At 46.0% G+C, this 17,713-nt stretch overlaps 1 protein-coding gene across 6 annotated transcripts in view; it reads right to left on the minus strand.

The window, feature by feature from the left end:
- SLC7A6 (solute carrier family 7 member 6) overlaps positions 1-17,713 on the minus strand; it is a 32,874-nt gene that overhangs the window by 4,751 nt on the left and 10,410 nt on the right. For all 6 annotated transcript variants that reach the window (XM_055412464.2, XM_088830116.1, XM_088830114.1 and 3 more), the window contains 7 exons: positions 7,970-8,095; positions 5,803-5,947; positions 5,058-5,181; positions 4,757-4,860; positions 2,440-2,536; positions 372-521; positions 64-247 (listed from right to left, as the gene is read on the minus strand). In XM_055412464.2, the coding sequence (XP_055268439.1) occupies positions 64-247; positions 372-521; positions 2,440-2,536; positions 4,757-4,860; positions 5,058-5,181; positions 5,803-5,947; positions 7,970-8,095 (930 nt within the window). The remainder of the gene's footprint in view (positions 1-63; positions 248-371; positions 522-2,439; positions 2,537-4,756; positions 4,861-5,057; positions 5,182-5,802; positions 5,948-7,969; positions 8,096-17,713) is intronic.

Genomic DNA, 17,713 nt, shown 5'->3' on the forward strand with positions numbered 1-17,713 from the left:
GTGTGTAATAGGCAAAGACACACTCACACAAAGCCAGTGTGTAATAGGCTAAGAGAAGCTCACCAAGGACATTCCGAATAAAGAGTGGCCTCCGAGACTCTGGCAGATAAACACCCAGGAAGTAGACGGGAACCCCAGAGAGGGTGATTCCAATGCCAATGAGGGAATTGATGGTGTCACTGAAGAGGGGCACGATCACCAGAAACAAGGAGCATATGCAGAACACGATGGGAAAAAACAGGCTCAGCTGAAATGAAGAGAGGTGAGATGTTAGGTAAAGTGCGACGAGGGAATGGGAGAATGCGGAATGGGAGAGGGGGAAGACATTGGAGAGATGGCCCACCCCTCCTGGTCTGCCCAGAGTCACTGACCTTGAGAGGTCGTGGCCGATCAGGCTCCTTCCAGCGAAGGTAGAGCTGTCCAGCGACAGAGAGGCCCACAAAGAACCAGTAGCTGAAGCTGAAGTAGTTGATGAGCAGGAAAACATCCTCCACAGTGAGGTAGATGAGTGTCATGGTGCACTGGAGGGGGACAGCAGGGGGAAGAGGAGTGGGCACTGTTACCACCCAGCCATCCGGAGACCCCGTCACTCAACAGTCAGCACCAGATCGGTTGAGAGCTGACTCAGCTTCACCAGTGACCTCCAGCTCTTTTCAGTGACCCCCTTGGCATCAGATAGGTCCAATCTCCAGACTGGCCTTCTCTCCTTTCTCTGTTGGGGGCTCTTCCTGCATTCAATGCCTCCCTTTTTTTCGCAAGCACTTCAGTAACAAGCTAGACTCCTTTCCCCTCTGATGGCAGACAGCGAGGCCCTCCTCACAGTGATGCACGAGCCTCAACGTGAATCATCCAGTGCCCTCTGAGACTCATACATGGGTCCCAACTACCTGGCTGAAAGAAGAGGAAGTGTCTCCAGAACCATCTCACTACCCTGGAGCCTTAAAAATGCAGATTAGCAGAACAAACCCATACCCCTGGGAAGAAGTATAACAGGATTTGCCCTCTGGAACAAAAGAGCTCTGGAAGACAGGAGAAAGGGACTATAGAGTCTGAGGAGAAGGTTAGATTTGCTTTAACTTCAAGGATATGGAGTTCCTCTACCCATCTTTTCAGATTATCAACAAAGGATTGAAAACAAAAAGAGCTCATTCTAGAGAGAGAAGGAGACCCAGTACTGAGAGGAGAAAAGCAGGGTGCAAGGTGATTAATTCAAAAGCTATGATGTCAGATTGCCCTAAATTTATAAATTTAGTGCAATTCCAATCATTATATTGAGGATATTTTTTATTTTGATAAAATGATACCACAGTTTATCAAAACAAATAAACAAACAGGTGAGAACTGCCATGAAAATGTCAGGGGGAGAGGGGAACTGAAGAAATACCTTCAGCCCCACTTTAGTTTTTAAATATTCAGTATAAAGCTAAATAAGGAAGCTTGGTGCTGATGGAAGGATAAATTGAGATGATTATACATTTAAGGGGCAAATTGCTGTACATGGCACATAAGAAGCATGCCAAAAACTTATCTATTTTTATATGATAAAAATTCGAAACACGTGGGGACTTCCCTAGCAGCCCATTGGTTAAGATGCTGCACTTCTACTGCAGGAGACACAGCTTTGATTCCTGGTCAGGGATCTAAGATCCCGTATGCTACAAGGCACAGGAAAAAAAATCCTAAAAAAAATTTTTTTTAATTTGTTTGAAAAATGTAGAAAAATGGACTATTCCATTTATGGAATGGACTAAGTGATACTGGTATAGTTGGCTAGCCATGTGAGAAAAAAATTAAGTAAATCTCTTCCTCATTTCATTCACCAAATATAAACTCCAGGTTAATTTAAAAAAAGTAATAAAACCATAAAAAAAGAAACTAAATGATAAAAACAATGAACTATATTTCAAATCTTGGAGTAAGGCTTTCCTCAGGGTCCCTGCTACCCTTTACATCTAATAAACACCTCAGTGCAAATTAGAAAATGACAGTTCTTCTTCAGGACTCCTTCCGTCTGTCAGAATGCTTCATTATTTACTAATTTTGTTGAAAGAAAACACATTAATGCCATCTACTATATAGAAATCTATGATGACTACGATATGAACAGAGGCTCCTAGAGTAGCTGGTGTACACTGGCCTGGATTTCTAAGTATGATTTAAAAAATAAAAATGAGGAGCTAGAAGGAGCAGGAGGAGAAAAAAAGCCACTGACAGAAGAGATAGATAAATCTGACTGATTCACTTTTATATTCTTTTGTAGCATTTGTCTTCTCTATGTTTTACTTTTACATTTTTAAAAATTGTGGGAAAAAGAAACACTGAGAGGCTCAGGAAGTACCCCAAGAAGCTAGTACACCTCCCCTCAAGCAGTCCTCTCATAGACTCAGCAGGAGTACCACACAGGTATGTCCAATGCTCACACTCCCCAGCACAGCTTACGTTAAACAGTAAAGCAGGGATAGGTGTGAAACGTTCAACGTGGATCATGGACAGGAGGTCCGGGAGGTGGCCCTCACGGGAGCCCACAAAAAATAACCTGGAAGGACAAGAAATGTGTCAGGAGGATCCTTATACTCAGCCATGCAGCCACACTCCTCACTCAAACTAGGCTCAGGCAGACCCAGAAGCCTGCAGGGGGCAGGCTTTCAGGATCCTCCCATGTTCTCTATGCACGACCAAGCCAAGCTTCACCTCCTTTATCCATGGATATCCCCACCATAAGCCATGACCCACTCTTACCCACTGACACCCCCATGCCTCTGCTATGCAACTCACCATCACCCAACTGATACCTCACCCTGCCATCACCCACTGGCACCCCAATCCACTCCCCCAGGGTACCCGAATCTGGCACCCCACAGACTTCCCACTTAACATAACAGCTTTTTAAAGAAGGGCAGCCAGACTTCTGATTGTCTGACCTCTGTTCATCTTGTCCTGAGCTCCTGATACATAAAAGGTAAGGGAGAGCCTGGGGCTCAAAGAGACAACTCAAGCTTCCTCTCTGCATCTAAAGAGCTCCACTGACTGGAAACAGAGCAGCAGAGAAGTGAAAAGCATCCAGGTAGTCAGCAGCATCATGGTGCACATAGCACCTGGCTTGGGGTGGTCTGGGGAACAGAAAACTCCCCAAGGGATGACCACATCTGCACTGGGAAGAAGAGCTGGGGTTTTCCAGAAGATGAGTGTTAGGTGGGGACACAATATAGGCAAAGGCAAAAGAGGTTTAGAGGCAGTGAACGGGTGTAGCCTCTCTGAAGGTTGATGCTGGAATGCCCGTAGTTCCAGGATAAGGTATGTGAGGAGTGTGCTGGGAAGAACTTGCCTATGAGGCCATGCTGTGGACACTGAACCAACACCAACAGCCAGCAGAGGCTCTACAGCAAGGGCTTGACTGCACTCGACACAGAGTCTCTGGTGGCATCAATGAGGCCAGCGAAAGCAGGGAGAGGCCAGGGTGTGGGGGGAGGCCAGACAAGAAGGTCTTCTGGGACAACAGTCCCACAAGAGAGGGGGCCTGAATGAGGGTGGACACCATGGTGGAGGACAAATCTGGTGGTCTTCTGTGCCTGTGCATGTATTTGAGGCTGGGAAATGAGGGGGGACATCAAGGGAAAAATCAAGAGGCCAAGAGGCTGGTAATTCCCTGTGGTTCAGTGGTTAGGACTTTGGGCTTTCCCTGCTGAGGGCCCAGGTTCAATCTCTGGGTAGGGAACTAAGATCCCACAACTGACACGCTCCCTCCACTGAAAAGAAAAAAAAAAAAGAGGCCAAGTAAGAAGGACTGATGGATCACAACTGGAGACAAGAATAGATAGAGTGCATGTTAAGTTTGAGATATTTATGGGCCATCCAGGTGGAGCCACAGGAGTTACTGGTATCATCTGGAAGGGTGTCAGAGGTTCACAAGGCTAGTATCTGTACTGAAGTAGAGAAGCAGTAGAGCAGGTGGAATGCGGGAGAGGACGTGTAAGTGAGGCAAAGGTATCTAGTACCAAGTCAAAGACAGCAGAATGGGTAATAAAGAGAAAGGGAAGAAGGTAACACAGGCGGAAACAGTTGTGCATTATCTTGACATGGCTGCAGTCCACTTTACGTGCAGGTCCACATTCTTACTCTGAGTCCCCTACCTTCATCCTGTCAATGCCACAAGATAGCTCAGAATGTACCTACTACCTAAATATTTGGGGGCAACTGGCAGAGCCAGAACCTGGGAATCCTGGGATCAGGTAGCAGAATCAGTCTGGAAAGGCAAAATCAGTCCTCTCTCTGAAACAACAGTGCTCTCACAGGTAAGTCTCTGTGTGGGGAAGAGAGCTGGAGCCCACCTGTTGGCCTCAGTGTTTTCTATGAGGTGAGGGGCAGAGTCATCCTGTACCAGTACAGGTACACAGCAAGTGCTCGATAATAATTCATCACAAGAATGAATCCTGTGCTAGGCCTGCAGCATAATCCACAGGAACGTAGAGTCTGATCCCCAACAGGATGGCTACTGTCCAAGCTACTGCTTTCCTCCCTGGACCAATCTGTCCTCACCTCAGGTGAAAATGTGAGCTCCCAGCATACAAACATTTGCACAAAGGCGAGCACACGTGTGCACACCCACACACACAACACAGAGTACTAACCACTACACGGTCACATATACACCCTGCAAGTCCAAGAGAGAGAAGGGAAAGGGGCTCTGATGGGCTCACCCAGACCCTCAGAAAATTAAATACTGTGGTGTGTTGCCAGTGAGGCAGAGACACAGTACCTTGATGAAGCGAAGATAGACGCGTTGAGGCCCCCAAAACAGGACAGGGCGACAGCAATGGGAATGGTCCAGCTAAACATGCCAAATGTCTGGTCAGCAAATGTCTGGGGACAGAGCACAGAAGGGAACTCAGCACAGGACAGAGTGTCCACAGCTTCCAGCGGCTCTCAGGACAAATGCCATCACTGCTGCAAAGCTCGCCCTCAGGCCCAGACCCACCACCTGGAGTGGCTGCAGAAACAGAAGATTCAGCCATTCGGTATCAGAAGATGACAAGCAAATGGGATCCCAAGAGACTCACCACAGCCACAGCATCACTGCCAAGGACATCAGAAATGCTCAGCACTGTGTAATAGGCCACGTTGGTCAGGATGTAGATGAGCGTCACAATTGGCATAGAAATCCCAATGGCCAGGGGCAAATTTCTGTCAGAACAAATGAGACAGGACTACCTGGAACCAACCTCTCCTTGAGGGTCAGAGCTACCCAGGAATTCCCTGGCCTCTGGATCTTTGAGGCTGACTCCTCCTCCCCACATGGCTTAAGGGCAGGATGTGTCCCATGCCCTGGGCTCTTCCTACTGAGAGAGGAAGAAAGCCCCTTCTCTGTGAAGATGACTCAGGATGAATATCTGATCCTTGTCCCAATGGGACCACTGGGTCCCTCTGAAGGAGTAGCAGTGTACTTTAGGGACTGGAGGACAGGCTGCGGACCTGGCTGCTCAGAGTAAGCTTCTGGCTCCCCAGGCTTCAGTGTCAGCACCAGTGCAAGGTCTTAACATCTCAGCCCCACCTGGGTTGGCTGTGGCCCATCGAAGGACTTCTCCTCCAGGAAGGACCTTGGGGATCCTCCAACATTAACGTGAGGCTGAGGAGCCAGGGGTTTCCCTCCTTACTCCCATCCTAGCCCCTCATTCCTCCAAGCTGGAAAAGTGGGGAGTAGGGAGAACTGATAAGAGACGAAGGAGGAGGGGCGGGAGGGGGCAAGTGTACCCACTATCAGCAGGAGTTCCAGCCAAGTTGAGGAGAATGGGATCTTGCCTTTACCTTTCTGGGTTTTTGATTTCTTCTGTTACAAAATTAAGGGTGTCCCAACCTGAGTAAGAGAAGAGGGCAGAGTAGAGGGCAAGAGAGAGGTCTCCCACATCCCAGGAGGAACCCTTAAAGGCATCCTGAAAGTGCTCAGAGTGTCCTGTGGGGGCAAAGGCAGGTGGGGGTGCAGAGAGGAGAAAGAAGAAGGAGGAGGAGGTGGAGGAGGACAGGAGAGATGGAAGGTGTAAAGAGAAAACGGAGGGGGCACAGGGCAGTGAGAAAGAGGAAGGGTGGATGGGGGAAAAGGAGAAAGGAGGAGCATCAAGAAACGAAGGAAAAGCAAACAGGCAGGGGAAAGAAAAAAAAAAAAGAAAAACAATTTAGTACCAAAAGAACCACCACCTCCAGCTCTCTACACTTCACTATCCCACCCACTCCTTCTGAATCTTTCATTTTCCTTCAGTAGAACCTGACAAGCTCAGATAAAAAAAAAAAAAAAGAAGGCATTTCTGGCTGACTTCTGAAGTGATAACCCCTCTTTGAAAGCCCCAAGGGATTTCTATTTCCTGCAAGAGACCATGCGGTCGGCCACAGCTCTTCCTCCTATTTTTAGAAAGAACCCTCTTTCACGTAAAGGAATCATTTTTTCATTAACAATTAGATCTTCCTGTGGAACTACTTCTCTTGGCCCAGACCTCTGCGTATTTTGGTTCAATGGGTTTCTCAGTCTCATGGAAAGAACTCTGTTGCTCTATTCGCAGTGGTTATTTCACAGGAAATGGTAGGCTTTGTAGGAACTGAGATCTTATTTTTCATGGGGTCTGGGGTTAGGTATGGGCCACCTCCACCTTTGGAGAACCTCCCTAGACAAATCAGCCTCTTTGAGGCCTTCAGAGACCACACACTTGCAAGCTAAGGGAACAGCACCCCACTGTCCAAGAGACAGACCTTCTAAACACTCTAGTCTTGTCTTTCAACAAGACCCAGACTTCTAAGGAAGCCTGCTGTGACCTCATCAGAAGGCCTTGACCCATCCCTCAATGTGGCCAAAAGGGCTGGGTGTGCAACAAAGAGGAAGGAAAACAGAGACCCCTGAGCCCCAGGCATGCCAGTCATCATGCACAGCAGTTATTCCCTAGGGCACAGATCTTGCGGGGAGAATTACTCAACTACCCAGTTTGGCCCCAAGATGTTTCAGAGACTCTAGGAACATCCAGACGGCTGGCTACACTAACGTGCACTAATCTAGGTCAGCTGCCTAAGATTCACCCAGGCACTTCTTAAAAACATACCTTTTCCTCTGTTTGATTTTTTAGCTGCACCATGCAGGGTCTTAGTTCTTTGACCACGGATTGAACCTGGGCCCTCAGCTGTGAAAGCACGGAGTCCTGACCACTGGACCACCAGAGAATTCCCCAAAACACACCTTTTTCAACTCCAAACCAACCAGAGTTGGACGAGTTGAGATGGGAGTCTCAGCTCTTCGGGTGACTGTAAACACAGCCAAGTTTAGAGAAAGATGCCCTAGAGAACTGGGCTGTCTAATGATTGAGACATCCTTGGCTAAGGATACCTCAAGGCTTCTCTAAGGGGTCAGGGGATCTTGGGAGGCCTGTAACCCTCATTGCCAACCTGCTGTGGTCTAGGAATGAAAAGCTCTCTAAAGTCAACATGCACAAAAGTCAGTGTCATCTTTGCAATGTTTTAATGTTTTTGCTGAGAGCTGACTCTGGGAGGGAATGCTTAATAAGAGCAAGTCCAGATGAAAAGTAAAGGCTGCAAAATAACCATTCATTTCCAGACCCCATCTCTCCGCCACATACACCTCTCACCCCTCTCAAGAAGGGCTGGGCCCTCCTCCCCACTGCCTGCGGTCACACACCAAAAACAGGAACTAGGGCTCACTCTATCTTGATCACTTTTATGACCCAATTACAATCCAAGTTTCAAAACCTCCTAGGCCCTTGGCTGACATCTTGCAATACTCCCCACCTCCACAAAGGGATGGAGGCCCAAGAAACCAGAGAACAGATTTTTTGTTCTCACTGACACAGTCTAGCAGGTACACAGAAAGAGCTGAGCAGTAAAGCTAATGGAGTCCCCACGTTCCATGTTTTTCTCAAGGAACCCAGGGGAACTCCCAGAGTCACCCACCCTCCTTCCCACCTGGGAGTCTCCTTACCCTGGCACAGTTTAACAAGGCCCATGACAACGATGGCAATGAGTGCCAGGACCTTTGCGTAAGTGAATGTGTCCTGCACACGTGTGCCCCACTTGACGTAGGCACAGTTCACAAATGTCAGAAGACCTAGGAAGAAAACCACAAAGTCAGTGGCAAGTGTGAGATGAGGGCATCGATGCCCAATCTCTCTTTACAAAGCATATCATTTGTATCCTGTCTGCCTAAGGCAAAGACGTCAAAGGACTGGTCAGAACCAGAACAGGCAAACGGGGTACATCTTCTATCTGCCGCAGCTGAGAGGAGAACATCCCACCACTGTGGACAAGATATAAAGGCATGAACTACCGCATATTCATACATTCTGACAGCCAGAACCATTTTTGGAAATTCCCCCCCAGGCCCAGGAATGATGAACTTTACCCACTCTTCCCCACTGAGACTCCCAAAGTTTCAAACTCCCTGAGGCAATAGAGAATGGGGACAAGAGAGGTCCAACAACAACAAATGAGGTCAATTTAAATGCAGGTGGCAGGTCACCGAGGAATTAGACAGGCAGTTTTGCATGTAATTATTTTTAAAAAGTCTGCCATGTGCCTGACAATTTCACATACATCCTCTCAATTAATTCTCACAACCACAACACAGACATTCTTATTCCCATTTTCTGAATGAGGAAACTGAGGTTGAGAAAGGCCAGCTACCATTCCTAAGCTTACATGGCCCCCACTGAGCTCCCCCACCACCATTCCTATCCAAACATCCTAATTCTCAGATAGGCCCGTGGAGATGTGGACGTGCATCCGCACTGCTGGCTTTATGTTCCAGCTCCTCACCTAACTCAGTGATATCTGGTCCTGCGTTAGGGCTCCCACCACCTTACCCCTGTTATACAGGGACTGCTCTAATCCATGGAGAGAACATGAGAACAGTATCCAAGGGGCTCCACAGTGACACCTCTAAGTAATTCCCCTAGCCTCAAAAAATGACTTTTATGGGAACCTCAAATGTTACTACAAAATTTGGGGCCCATCCTCCTGGCCACATTTGCCTACTTCTATCCTCGCTGTGCACTCTCCTCCAGCAGACCCTCTCTGTACTGATGCTGTATATATACAAAAGAGAATGTCCTCCCCTCCTCCTCCTGCCTTAACTAACAGCAAGTCCCACTTTCAAGGTCTAACTCAGTCCCCACTTCCTCTGCAAAACCTTGCCCAAATATATCAGCCAGCTCCTGCCTGAGCTCTCTCTCCCTGAACCTACCACCATCTCGCTTCACAGCACAGCTTAGAACTGTGTGCTATGGCCATAGGGACACCTGTCACAGCAAGGTCCCTCTCTCTTCCTCAGGCATTTGGGTGGTACTTCCAAGGATATCATAAATTCTTAGTGGGAAACAAAAGCATACGGTTTTCTTAAGCTTATTGCCAAGCATATATAGGAACTGATGAACCGTGGTTGGAATCAAGATGGTGACGACTTTCATTGAACTGCCAATCCCCTGGAGCAAGGCAACTTTCAGAAAGTTGGACATTCCTCCACGCAAATGGAGAGGAGAGCCATCAGCCAATGTGTGGTTGTAAACATGAGAGGCTGAACAGCCTCCACAGGGCACTAAAGAGCTTTCACGCAGTACTCTGGCAAATGACACAGGTGCTTACTAGTCAGTCATAAAGATGTGTGGCAGCAGGGGGTCAAATAATGGCCAAAAGGAGGGGAGAAGACCAAAAGAATGCACACTGCCAGGCAGGCCTTTCCAAGGACCTGCCCTGCTAATCCAAGTCCATTGTGGGGAGCTAAGCCTGGATCAACTAATGAGGATTACCTAGTTCACAGCCACCAGTAATCCAGACTCCTATGCCATAGAGTCAGCATATTTTGAAGTACCTGCCAGGCCCCTTCTTGGGAACTGCTCCCCCTACCTATCATGGCTGGTAGAGCCCAACTGTGGACCCAAGCTGAGCCTATCTGATCATCTCTGCCAAAAATATGGAGTTCGGATGCCAAGAGACTGAACCGAGCGAATAGCAGCTGGGTCAGGAGCAAGTAAAAATCACATACAAGCCCTTGTAATAGAGGAAGAAAAGCCACAAAAGCAGAGGAAGGAAGCAGGACTACAAAAAGAAGCAGAAGTGACAGCAGTCTGTGAGGAGCTGTGCAGCTTGTGAGGAAAAAAGACTGATGAAAAGATGCAGAAATATACACAAAACAGAGGTGGAGGATAGACAATGATGAGGAGGCAGAGGCGAAGAGAAAGAGACAAAAAAAGAGACAGAGACAGAAAGATGGCCACACACACGGAGAAAAAGCTGTCTGACAACGTCCTGGCTGCGCTTCCCGTGCTCTGGTTTCCACCACCAAGATGCAACTGCAGGATGGGGAGAGAGGCTCACACATTCCTTGGCCAGCTGACAGGCACTCTCTCCTCTGGCTTCTGCTTCTTCTCCTTCCCTCCATCCTGCTACAAACTGTGCACACGGTGGGAACTCAACAAGTAAAAGCATCGCCTCATGGCAGCCCCTGCAGAGCCCCTACTCAAAGGCCAGCCGGAAGGATACACAAGAGCCTGGTCACAGCAGTTGCTTCAGGGAGGAAGTCTAAAGATGAGAGGCAGATTTTTTCCACCGTACACCCTTTTATACTTTGACCTATTTACCATGCACATACACTTCTTTCTCAATAAAACTGCTTCATTTAAAACAACGTGTAGCGAGGGAGCAGGGCCAAGAGTAGAGTAAGGTGAGTAAGGAGCCTATGACACAAAAATGAAGGAGGCACTCACTGTCATGGGATAGCTTGGCAAACCTGAGAGTACTGGCCCCAGGAGCCTCGCTTGCTTCACCGGACTCTCAGCCCTGCCAGAGAACACAGAGCTCCAAGAATAGCATACCAAGCAAAAGCCAGCTACCTCAAATGCTTTCCTGATTCTAATTAAGAAACAAAATTTCACCAACTCCCCTCCTGCTTCCCAGAGCTCCCATTCCCATCCAGTACCAAGGATGCTATCAGAGCTCAAGCACCAGACAACCAGGCTGAGCCTGGAGGCCACAATTCAACTACCACAATAAAAACACCCAAGTCCTTGCTCTTTCCTGATCTCATTTATTTGCTGAAAACCTGCACCAGTGACTGTGGGATCCATGTGAGGGTCTTTTCAGGCTCTCTAGGGGAGAAGGCAATGGCACCCCACTCCAGTCCTCTTGCCTAGAAAATCCCATGGACGGAGGAGCCTGGTGGGCTGCAGTCCGTGGGGTCGCTAAGGGTCAGACATGACTGAGCGACTTCACTTTCACTTTTCACTTTCACACATTGGAGAAGGAAACGGCAACCCACTCCAGTGTTCTTGCCTGGAGAATCCCAGGGACAGGGGAGCCTGGTGGGCTTCCATCTATGGGGTCACACAGAATCGGACACGACTGAAGTGTCTTAGCAGCAGCAGCAGCAGCAGGGGCTTGTTGCTGGGAAATACTCAAATAGCAGATCCAGACCCAACCCCTGTGTGTATGTGTTGCTCGTTTAGTCGTGTCCGATTCTTTGTGATCCCAAGGACTATAGCTCACCAGGCTTCTCTGTCCATGGAATTCTCCAGGCAAAAATACTGGAGTGGGTTGCTATTCCCTTCTGCAGGGGATCTTCCCAACCAAGGGATCTAACCCAGGTCTCCACATTGCAGGCAGATTCTTTACCACCTGAGGCACCAGGGAAACCCCGGACCCAATCCCTAAGCAGAAACAATCCCCAAAGTCTTTGTGGCAAAGATGGCTATGTATCTTCTAATATCTGTTCTTCCATCTTCCCTTATTAGTAGAAATTTTAACTGGAGTCCAGTTGCCCAAAATAAAGATGACATTTCCCAGCCCCTTTTGTAGGCAGGTATGGCCAAGTAACTAAGTGCTTAACCCAGGGATATAAGCAAAGTTTCACATAAATAAGACCTTAGAGGAGTATCTTTGATGGGTGAGAGGTTCCTTTTTTTGTGCTTCCTGTTGGCCACACACAGACATAACTAGAGCTCGAGCATCCATCCTTGACCACCAGCCAAAAGTCACATGTTGAGAATGGCACAGCCATAAAACAGAGAGAAGGAACCTGACTCCCTGAAGAATTATGAAGTCATTCTACCACCCCCACACTGCCTACTTTTAACATGTGAGAGAAATAAATTTCAATATGCTTTTGGCTTTCAGTGTTTGAAACCCAAACTAATCCTGATTAATCCATGTGCCCTTAGACAAAACTGCACCTCTTGCTGATCAGGAGATGGCCTAGCATCTGAAGCTGTAGTTCTAGTTACGCTGATCGTCACAGCTACCTTCTCCTATAAGCACTGGAAGGAGAGGGAACCTCCCAATTCCTCCCACAAACAAGCTGGGTATGATGAAGGGGCGTTCAGGGATAGAAGACGACAGTCCTGAACAACAATGACAAAGTGGGAAAAGAAAAGGAAGCAGAAACAAACACCTATGAGTTTCTCAGGAGAGAAGTGTTCCACAAGAGTCCCGGAGAAGTAAACCCTTCCCAACGGAGCTCCCACAGAAGCTGCCTCTGGGAATGTGTATGGATATGTACCTGCCTTCTAAAAAAAAAAAAAGCCTCCTTTTTTTTAATTACACAAGTATACACATTGAGTCTTATTATCAAAACACTGAAACTATATATAGAGTTAGAGTCCGGGACCTTTGAGCAACTGTTGTCAAGACCAGTCCTCCTCAGGCCTGTTATTGTCAGAATATGAAAGCTGTCTGTCCGTAACAACAACTGACCAAAATAGGAGAGAGCAGCTTTCCTGCTCAGAGTAGAACCTTGCCCAAAAGTAAAAAAAAAAAAAAAAAAGAACCCTGCCCAGGCATGAGTCCAAGACAGCAAAAGGCAATAGGAAACTATTCAGACATCACACAGTGTTTCCTCACTGCAGTCTCACCCTTGACTATCTCCCTTTCCTTCTTCTTTCCCCCCACCTCCTCTTTCCTTGTCAGTCTTACCAAATAAACCCTTAGGGACAATGGAGTCTCAGCTGTGAGCAGACCTCTGCTGATGCCACGCTGTCAGTACTGAACTGACTTCCATGTCAGTTCATGGCAAATACTCTTCAATGATGTATTTGAGTTTACATAACAGGATCCCACAAAGATAAATGCACCAAGACCTAAGCCAGAAACACACACTTCTGTAGGCAAATCAAGTACTCCTACAATGCTGAGCAGCTGGGTTACCAAGAATACTGCTGGTCACCTGGCCGGAGAAAGGAACTATGAACCTCAAGAAGTGCCATTTGCTCCCACAGTCCCATAAGTGAATTAGAGCTCCAAGCATATTGAGGTCAGTGGGCAGCCTGAGGTCCCACTAACCACAGAAGAGCCCAAGATCCCAGAATATATATGAGGAGAATGACAGTTTCTAAATTTCAGCACAATTGACATTTTGGGCCAGAGAAGTCTGTCATGCGGGGGTGTTCTGTGCATTATAGGATGTTCAGCAGCAGCATCCTTGACCTCTACCCATTAGATGCCAGCAGCATCCCTTCCCAGCAATTGTGACAATGAAAACTGTCTCCAGACCAAATGTCTTCTGGGGAGCAAACTCACCTCCAATTGAGAACCACTGTTCTGATACAATGAGTAGCTAAGACAATCTGAAATTTAAAAGAAAAAAAAGCTGCTTGGATCTATCTCCCTGCCAGTGTAACCTGGGACTGGAGTGGCAGGTTGTCGGAAGACACGCTCTAAAATAGCAGTGCCTTCAGGACCCAAGAAGGTAATATAAATGAGCAAAGACAAGTATGTCTGGATATAAAATAAGAAGGAGTGGAGGACTGTGGTGAACAGGAGACTATATGCTTCATTTACAGGAGTAACCACTATTCAAATGCAACTGATCGTGTCAGGATGGAATAGAGGTCCAAGTTTGCCAAAACTCTAGATTTTTCAAGAGAAAGGGCAAGTCCTGATTTTTAAATGTTGGCAAGTAATTCAAAATTACTTAGAACACTGTATAGGCCCAATACATGTGTGGACCAAGTCTGGTCTGTGAGCCATAGGCTTGCAGCAGCTTTAACCTAGAGTTAGCTACATGGAGACTGCCTGGACCCCTTCTTCTAGGATGGAACTTTAATTGTCTACCTTGGCATGGATATAACTTCTTTAGGCAGTCTTCCAATAAACAACCTGGATCCCTGTCATGTCTCAGTTTCAAGACTGACTTAATTCTCCTACCCAAGCCTCGCAGTGGATTCATTGCAGACCTTTGTTTTTTGCCCTAATTATGACATAATCAGTTTCTTTCCATGTATATCTCTTGAGACCAGGCTGCTTTCAGTGCCACCCCTGCCCAAGGAGGCTCCCTCCAGCACACCCCAGCTTAGCTGGATGATACCTCAGCCTGATTCTACACCCTAATTTCCAAGGAGAAAAGTAAACTGAGCCCTAAAATCTAGTCTGTTAGGATGGGTCAAGGTTTTAACAACTTGGCCACAGCTTTGACAAGTTCCTGCCCTCAGGCCTGCTTTATGAAAAAGCTTAGTCTCTAGAAAGCGGGTTTTCAGGAATTCAAATACTGAGTAATTTGAGTAAAGGTACATTTGAATGAAAGAAGTTATATGATATAACCACATTTTCTAACAAGTGAAGACTCTCCTCCAGTCAAAAAATTAGCTCCTAGTGTGGAGACAGGCTTCCTAAGCACAAAAAACAATGTGAAAAATCATAAAGGAAAACAAGATTTAACAAATAAAAATCTTCTTTATATGAAAAATGATGTACAGAAGTGCCCTTTGACTTAGGGCTTCCCAAGTGGCACTGTGTAAAGAATCCACTTGCCAATGCAGGAGATGTGGGTTCGACCCCTGGGTTGGGAAGATCCCCTGGAGGAGGGCATGGCAATCCACTCCAGTATTCTTGCCTGAAGAATCCCATGGACAGAGAAACCTGGCAGTCTACAGTTCATGGGGCTGCAGAGTCAGACACGACTGAGCTCTCTGATTTAGTCATTCTTGGAATTCATCCTGAGGCCATCACCAGACCAATGCATAGACACTTACAGGTGCTCAGAAAGAGTATGGATTCATAAAACCTTCTAAAAAGCAACTGGGTAAGACACAAAGAAATTTAAAACAGTTTAATTCTTTAGACACAGCGTTTTCTCTTATATAATTCTACCCTATTAGAATATGAAAAAACTCTGAAAATGATTTCTACACAAAGATTTCCCATAGCAGCAATATTTTTAATAATAATATTATAAGGCACTCACTACATGCAAGGCAGAGAGAAGTACTATATGTGTACTGATTCATTTATTCCTCACAACAATCTTTTCAGATAGATAGTATCAACAAATTGAAAAGAAAAAAAAAAAAAATCACCTGTCCTAGCAGCCAAACAACGGATGCTGCGGCCATCAAGCCATTACAGCTGCCCCTTTGGGAGCCCTGAGGGAACTCAGGATGAAACAGGATGCCCACCAACTAGTGGGCAGCCACTCCCTGACAGAGTACCCTGAGGAGACTCAGGATGAGAAAGCAGAGGTATGTATCAAAGGAAGGATGTCAATGACCCTGACTTTTCTCATAAATAGAAAAGCACTAAATTCTTTAACCTGGGATATCTGGTTTTCTTCAATTAACAGTAATCTTTTGGGACTTCTCTGGTAATCAAGTGGATAAGACTCTGAGTTTCCAATGCAGTGGGCATGGGCTCAATCCCTGGTCAGAGAACTAAGATCCCGCATGCCTCGAAGCAAAAAAAAAAAAAAACAAACAGTAATCTTTTGATGTTCTAACTACTGGTCTTTGCTGCAAAAGTTCCTATATATCCTGACTCCTCCCTTACCTCTTCAGAAGCTATCTTGAGATGCTGGCCCCAGGCTTAAGTCCTCAGTTTTGTCTGCCAAATAAAACCTAACGCTCAACATTTAGGTTGTGTATTATTTTTCAGTCAACATTTAGGTTGTGTATTATTTTTCAGTCAACAGTACAATCAATATTCCCATTTTACAAACGAGAAAACTACGGCAATAGTTAACTATCTCCTCCAAAGTCAATAACTGCTCAATGGTAAAGTTGGAATCAAACCCAGTCTAGCATGGGAGCCTATGATTCCCCAGCCCCCAACCCAACCCCCTCCCCCACGGCATGCAGGATCTTAGATCCTAGTTTCCTGATCAGGGAGCAAACCATGCCCCCTGCAGTGGAAGTGAGGTGCCTCACTGGACCACCAAGGAAGCCCCCCCCCCACCCACTGCCGCCTTTTCTTGGCCAGGCAGAGCAGCTTGCAGGATCTCAGCTCCCCAACCAGGGACTGAACCCAGGCCATGGCAGCAAAAGCCTAGAATCCTAACTACTAGGCAACCACCAGGGAACTCCTAGGGAGTCTATGATTTTACACTGCCTGGAAACTACTTCTGTGTCCCAAACCACGTTTTCTAGCAATATTTGGTGAAAGGGATTTAATATTAAAAAATTTTAAGTACAGTATACAAATCACAAAGAGTATGATCGTAAGGGTTGCTGTGTCCAACTCTGCCACCCCATGGACCATAGCCTGCCAGGTTCCTCTGTCCATGGGATCCTCCAGGCAAGAATACTGGAGTAGGTTGCCATTTCCTTTCTGACCCAGGGACTGAATCTATGTCTGCTGCATTGTGGGTGGAATTGCAGCCACCAGGGAAGCTTTGATCTCAGGGTACTTTTTTTAAATGATGAATAAACAGAAAAAAAAAATACTGGTAGGTATTTCACACAATATTTATAGTAATAATATTCATAGTATTTATAGTATAAATATATAGTATTTCACAATATTTATAGTAATTCTCTCAGAGGTAAAATCCTGGATGATTTTAATTTTCTTTTTTCTTTTTGTATTTTTCTAATTGTCTGTAGGGTCTAAGCATTATCTTTTAATAAAAAGAAGATATATATATATATATATATAAAACAAGATATATATATATATTACTTAAAAAATGTTTCTTTTGACCATTTCACAAAAGGGAGGGAAATTCATGATATACTAAGTTTAAAAAGTAGAATATAAAGTTATATACAAAATATGGTTCCAATTCTATAACAGAAAGGAATGACTTTCAGTGACTGAACTATTAAAAGTACTCCTGTCTTGGGGTAGATTACAGGTGACTTGAGGCTAATTTAATTTTCTCCTTAACAAACATGTTTTATAATCAGAAAATTACTGCCTTTTTTAGAGATCTCAGTCAGGCTAGAGAGCCCTGGTGAAACCCTATCAGATACATAGCTGAGTAACCACCTTCTCTCCTCCCAGGGGTATCTGTAGAAAAGTTTCCTTTAATATCTGTCTTTAATAAATTCCTTAAAGTCAGGAAGCACAGCATATTGTACAATCCTTTACTGGTACCTCCAAGGTACTGTCAGTCTATTTTTAACACTGGATAAACCACACATACTGCCAAAGTTTTGCAAGCAAAGATATGGGAAAAAAACAGTATAATTAAGTGCCTCTGGCAGCACCGTGCTAAGAGACACAAGGAATTCTGGGTCACTTCTCAGCTAAAACACTAGCTTTACTGGACTAAGTTCACAATAATCTTCTCTCCTGTCCAGTGATTTCACACAAAATTCCTCCTTATTACCTCATAAGAAAAAGGAAGATAAAGAGAGATCCACTGGGATCTCTCAGGTTCTGTCCCCAGAAATCCAAACACAGGCAAGAAGCCACCTTCCTTACTGGCTGCAGAAGGAGCTTGTTTACAGTCTGCATAAAAGAAATCTGA

The sequence above is a fragment of the Moschus berezovskii genome, chromosome 22, assembly GCF_049115385.1.
Source record: "Moschus berezovskii isolate FMDL1 chromosome 22, NW_MosBer_1.0, whole genome shotgun sequence".
NCBI lineage: Eukaryota > Metazoa > Chordata > Mammalia > Artiodactyla > Moschidae > Moschus > Moschus berezovskii.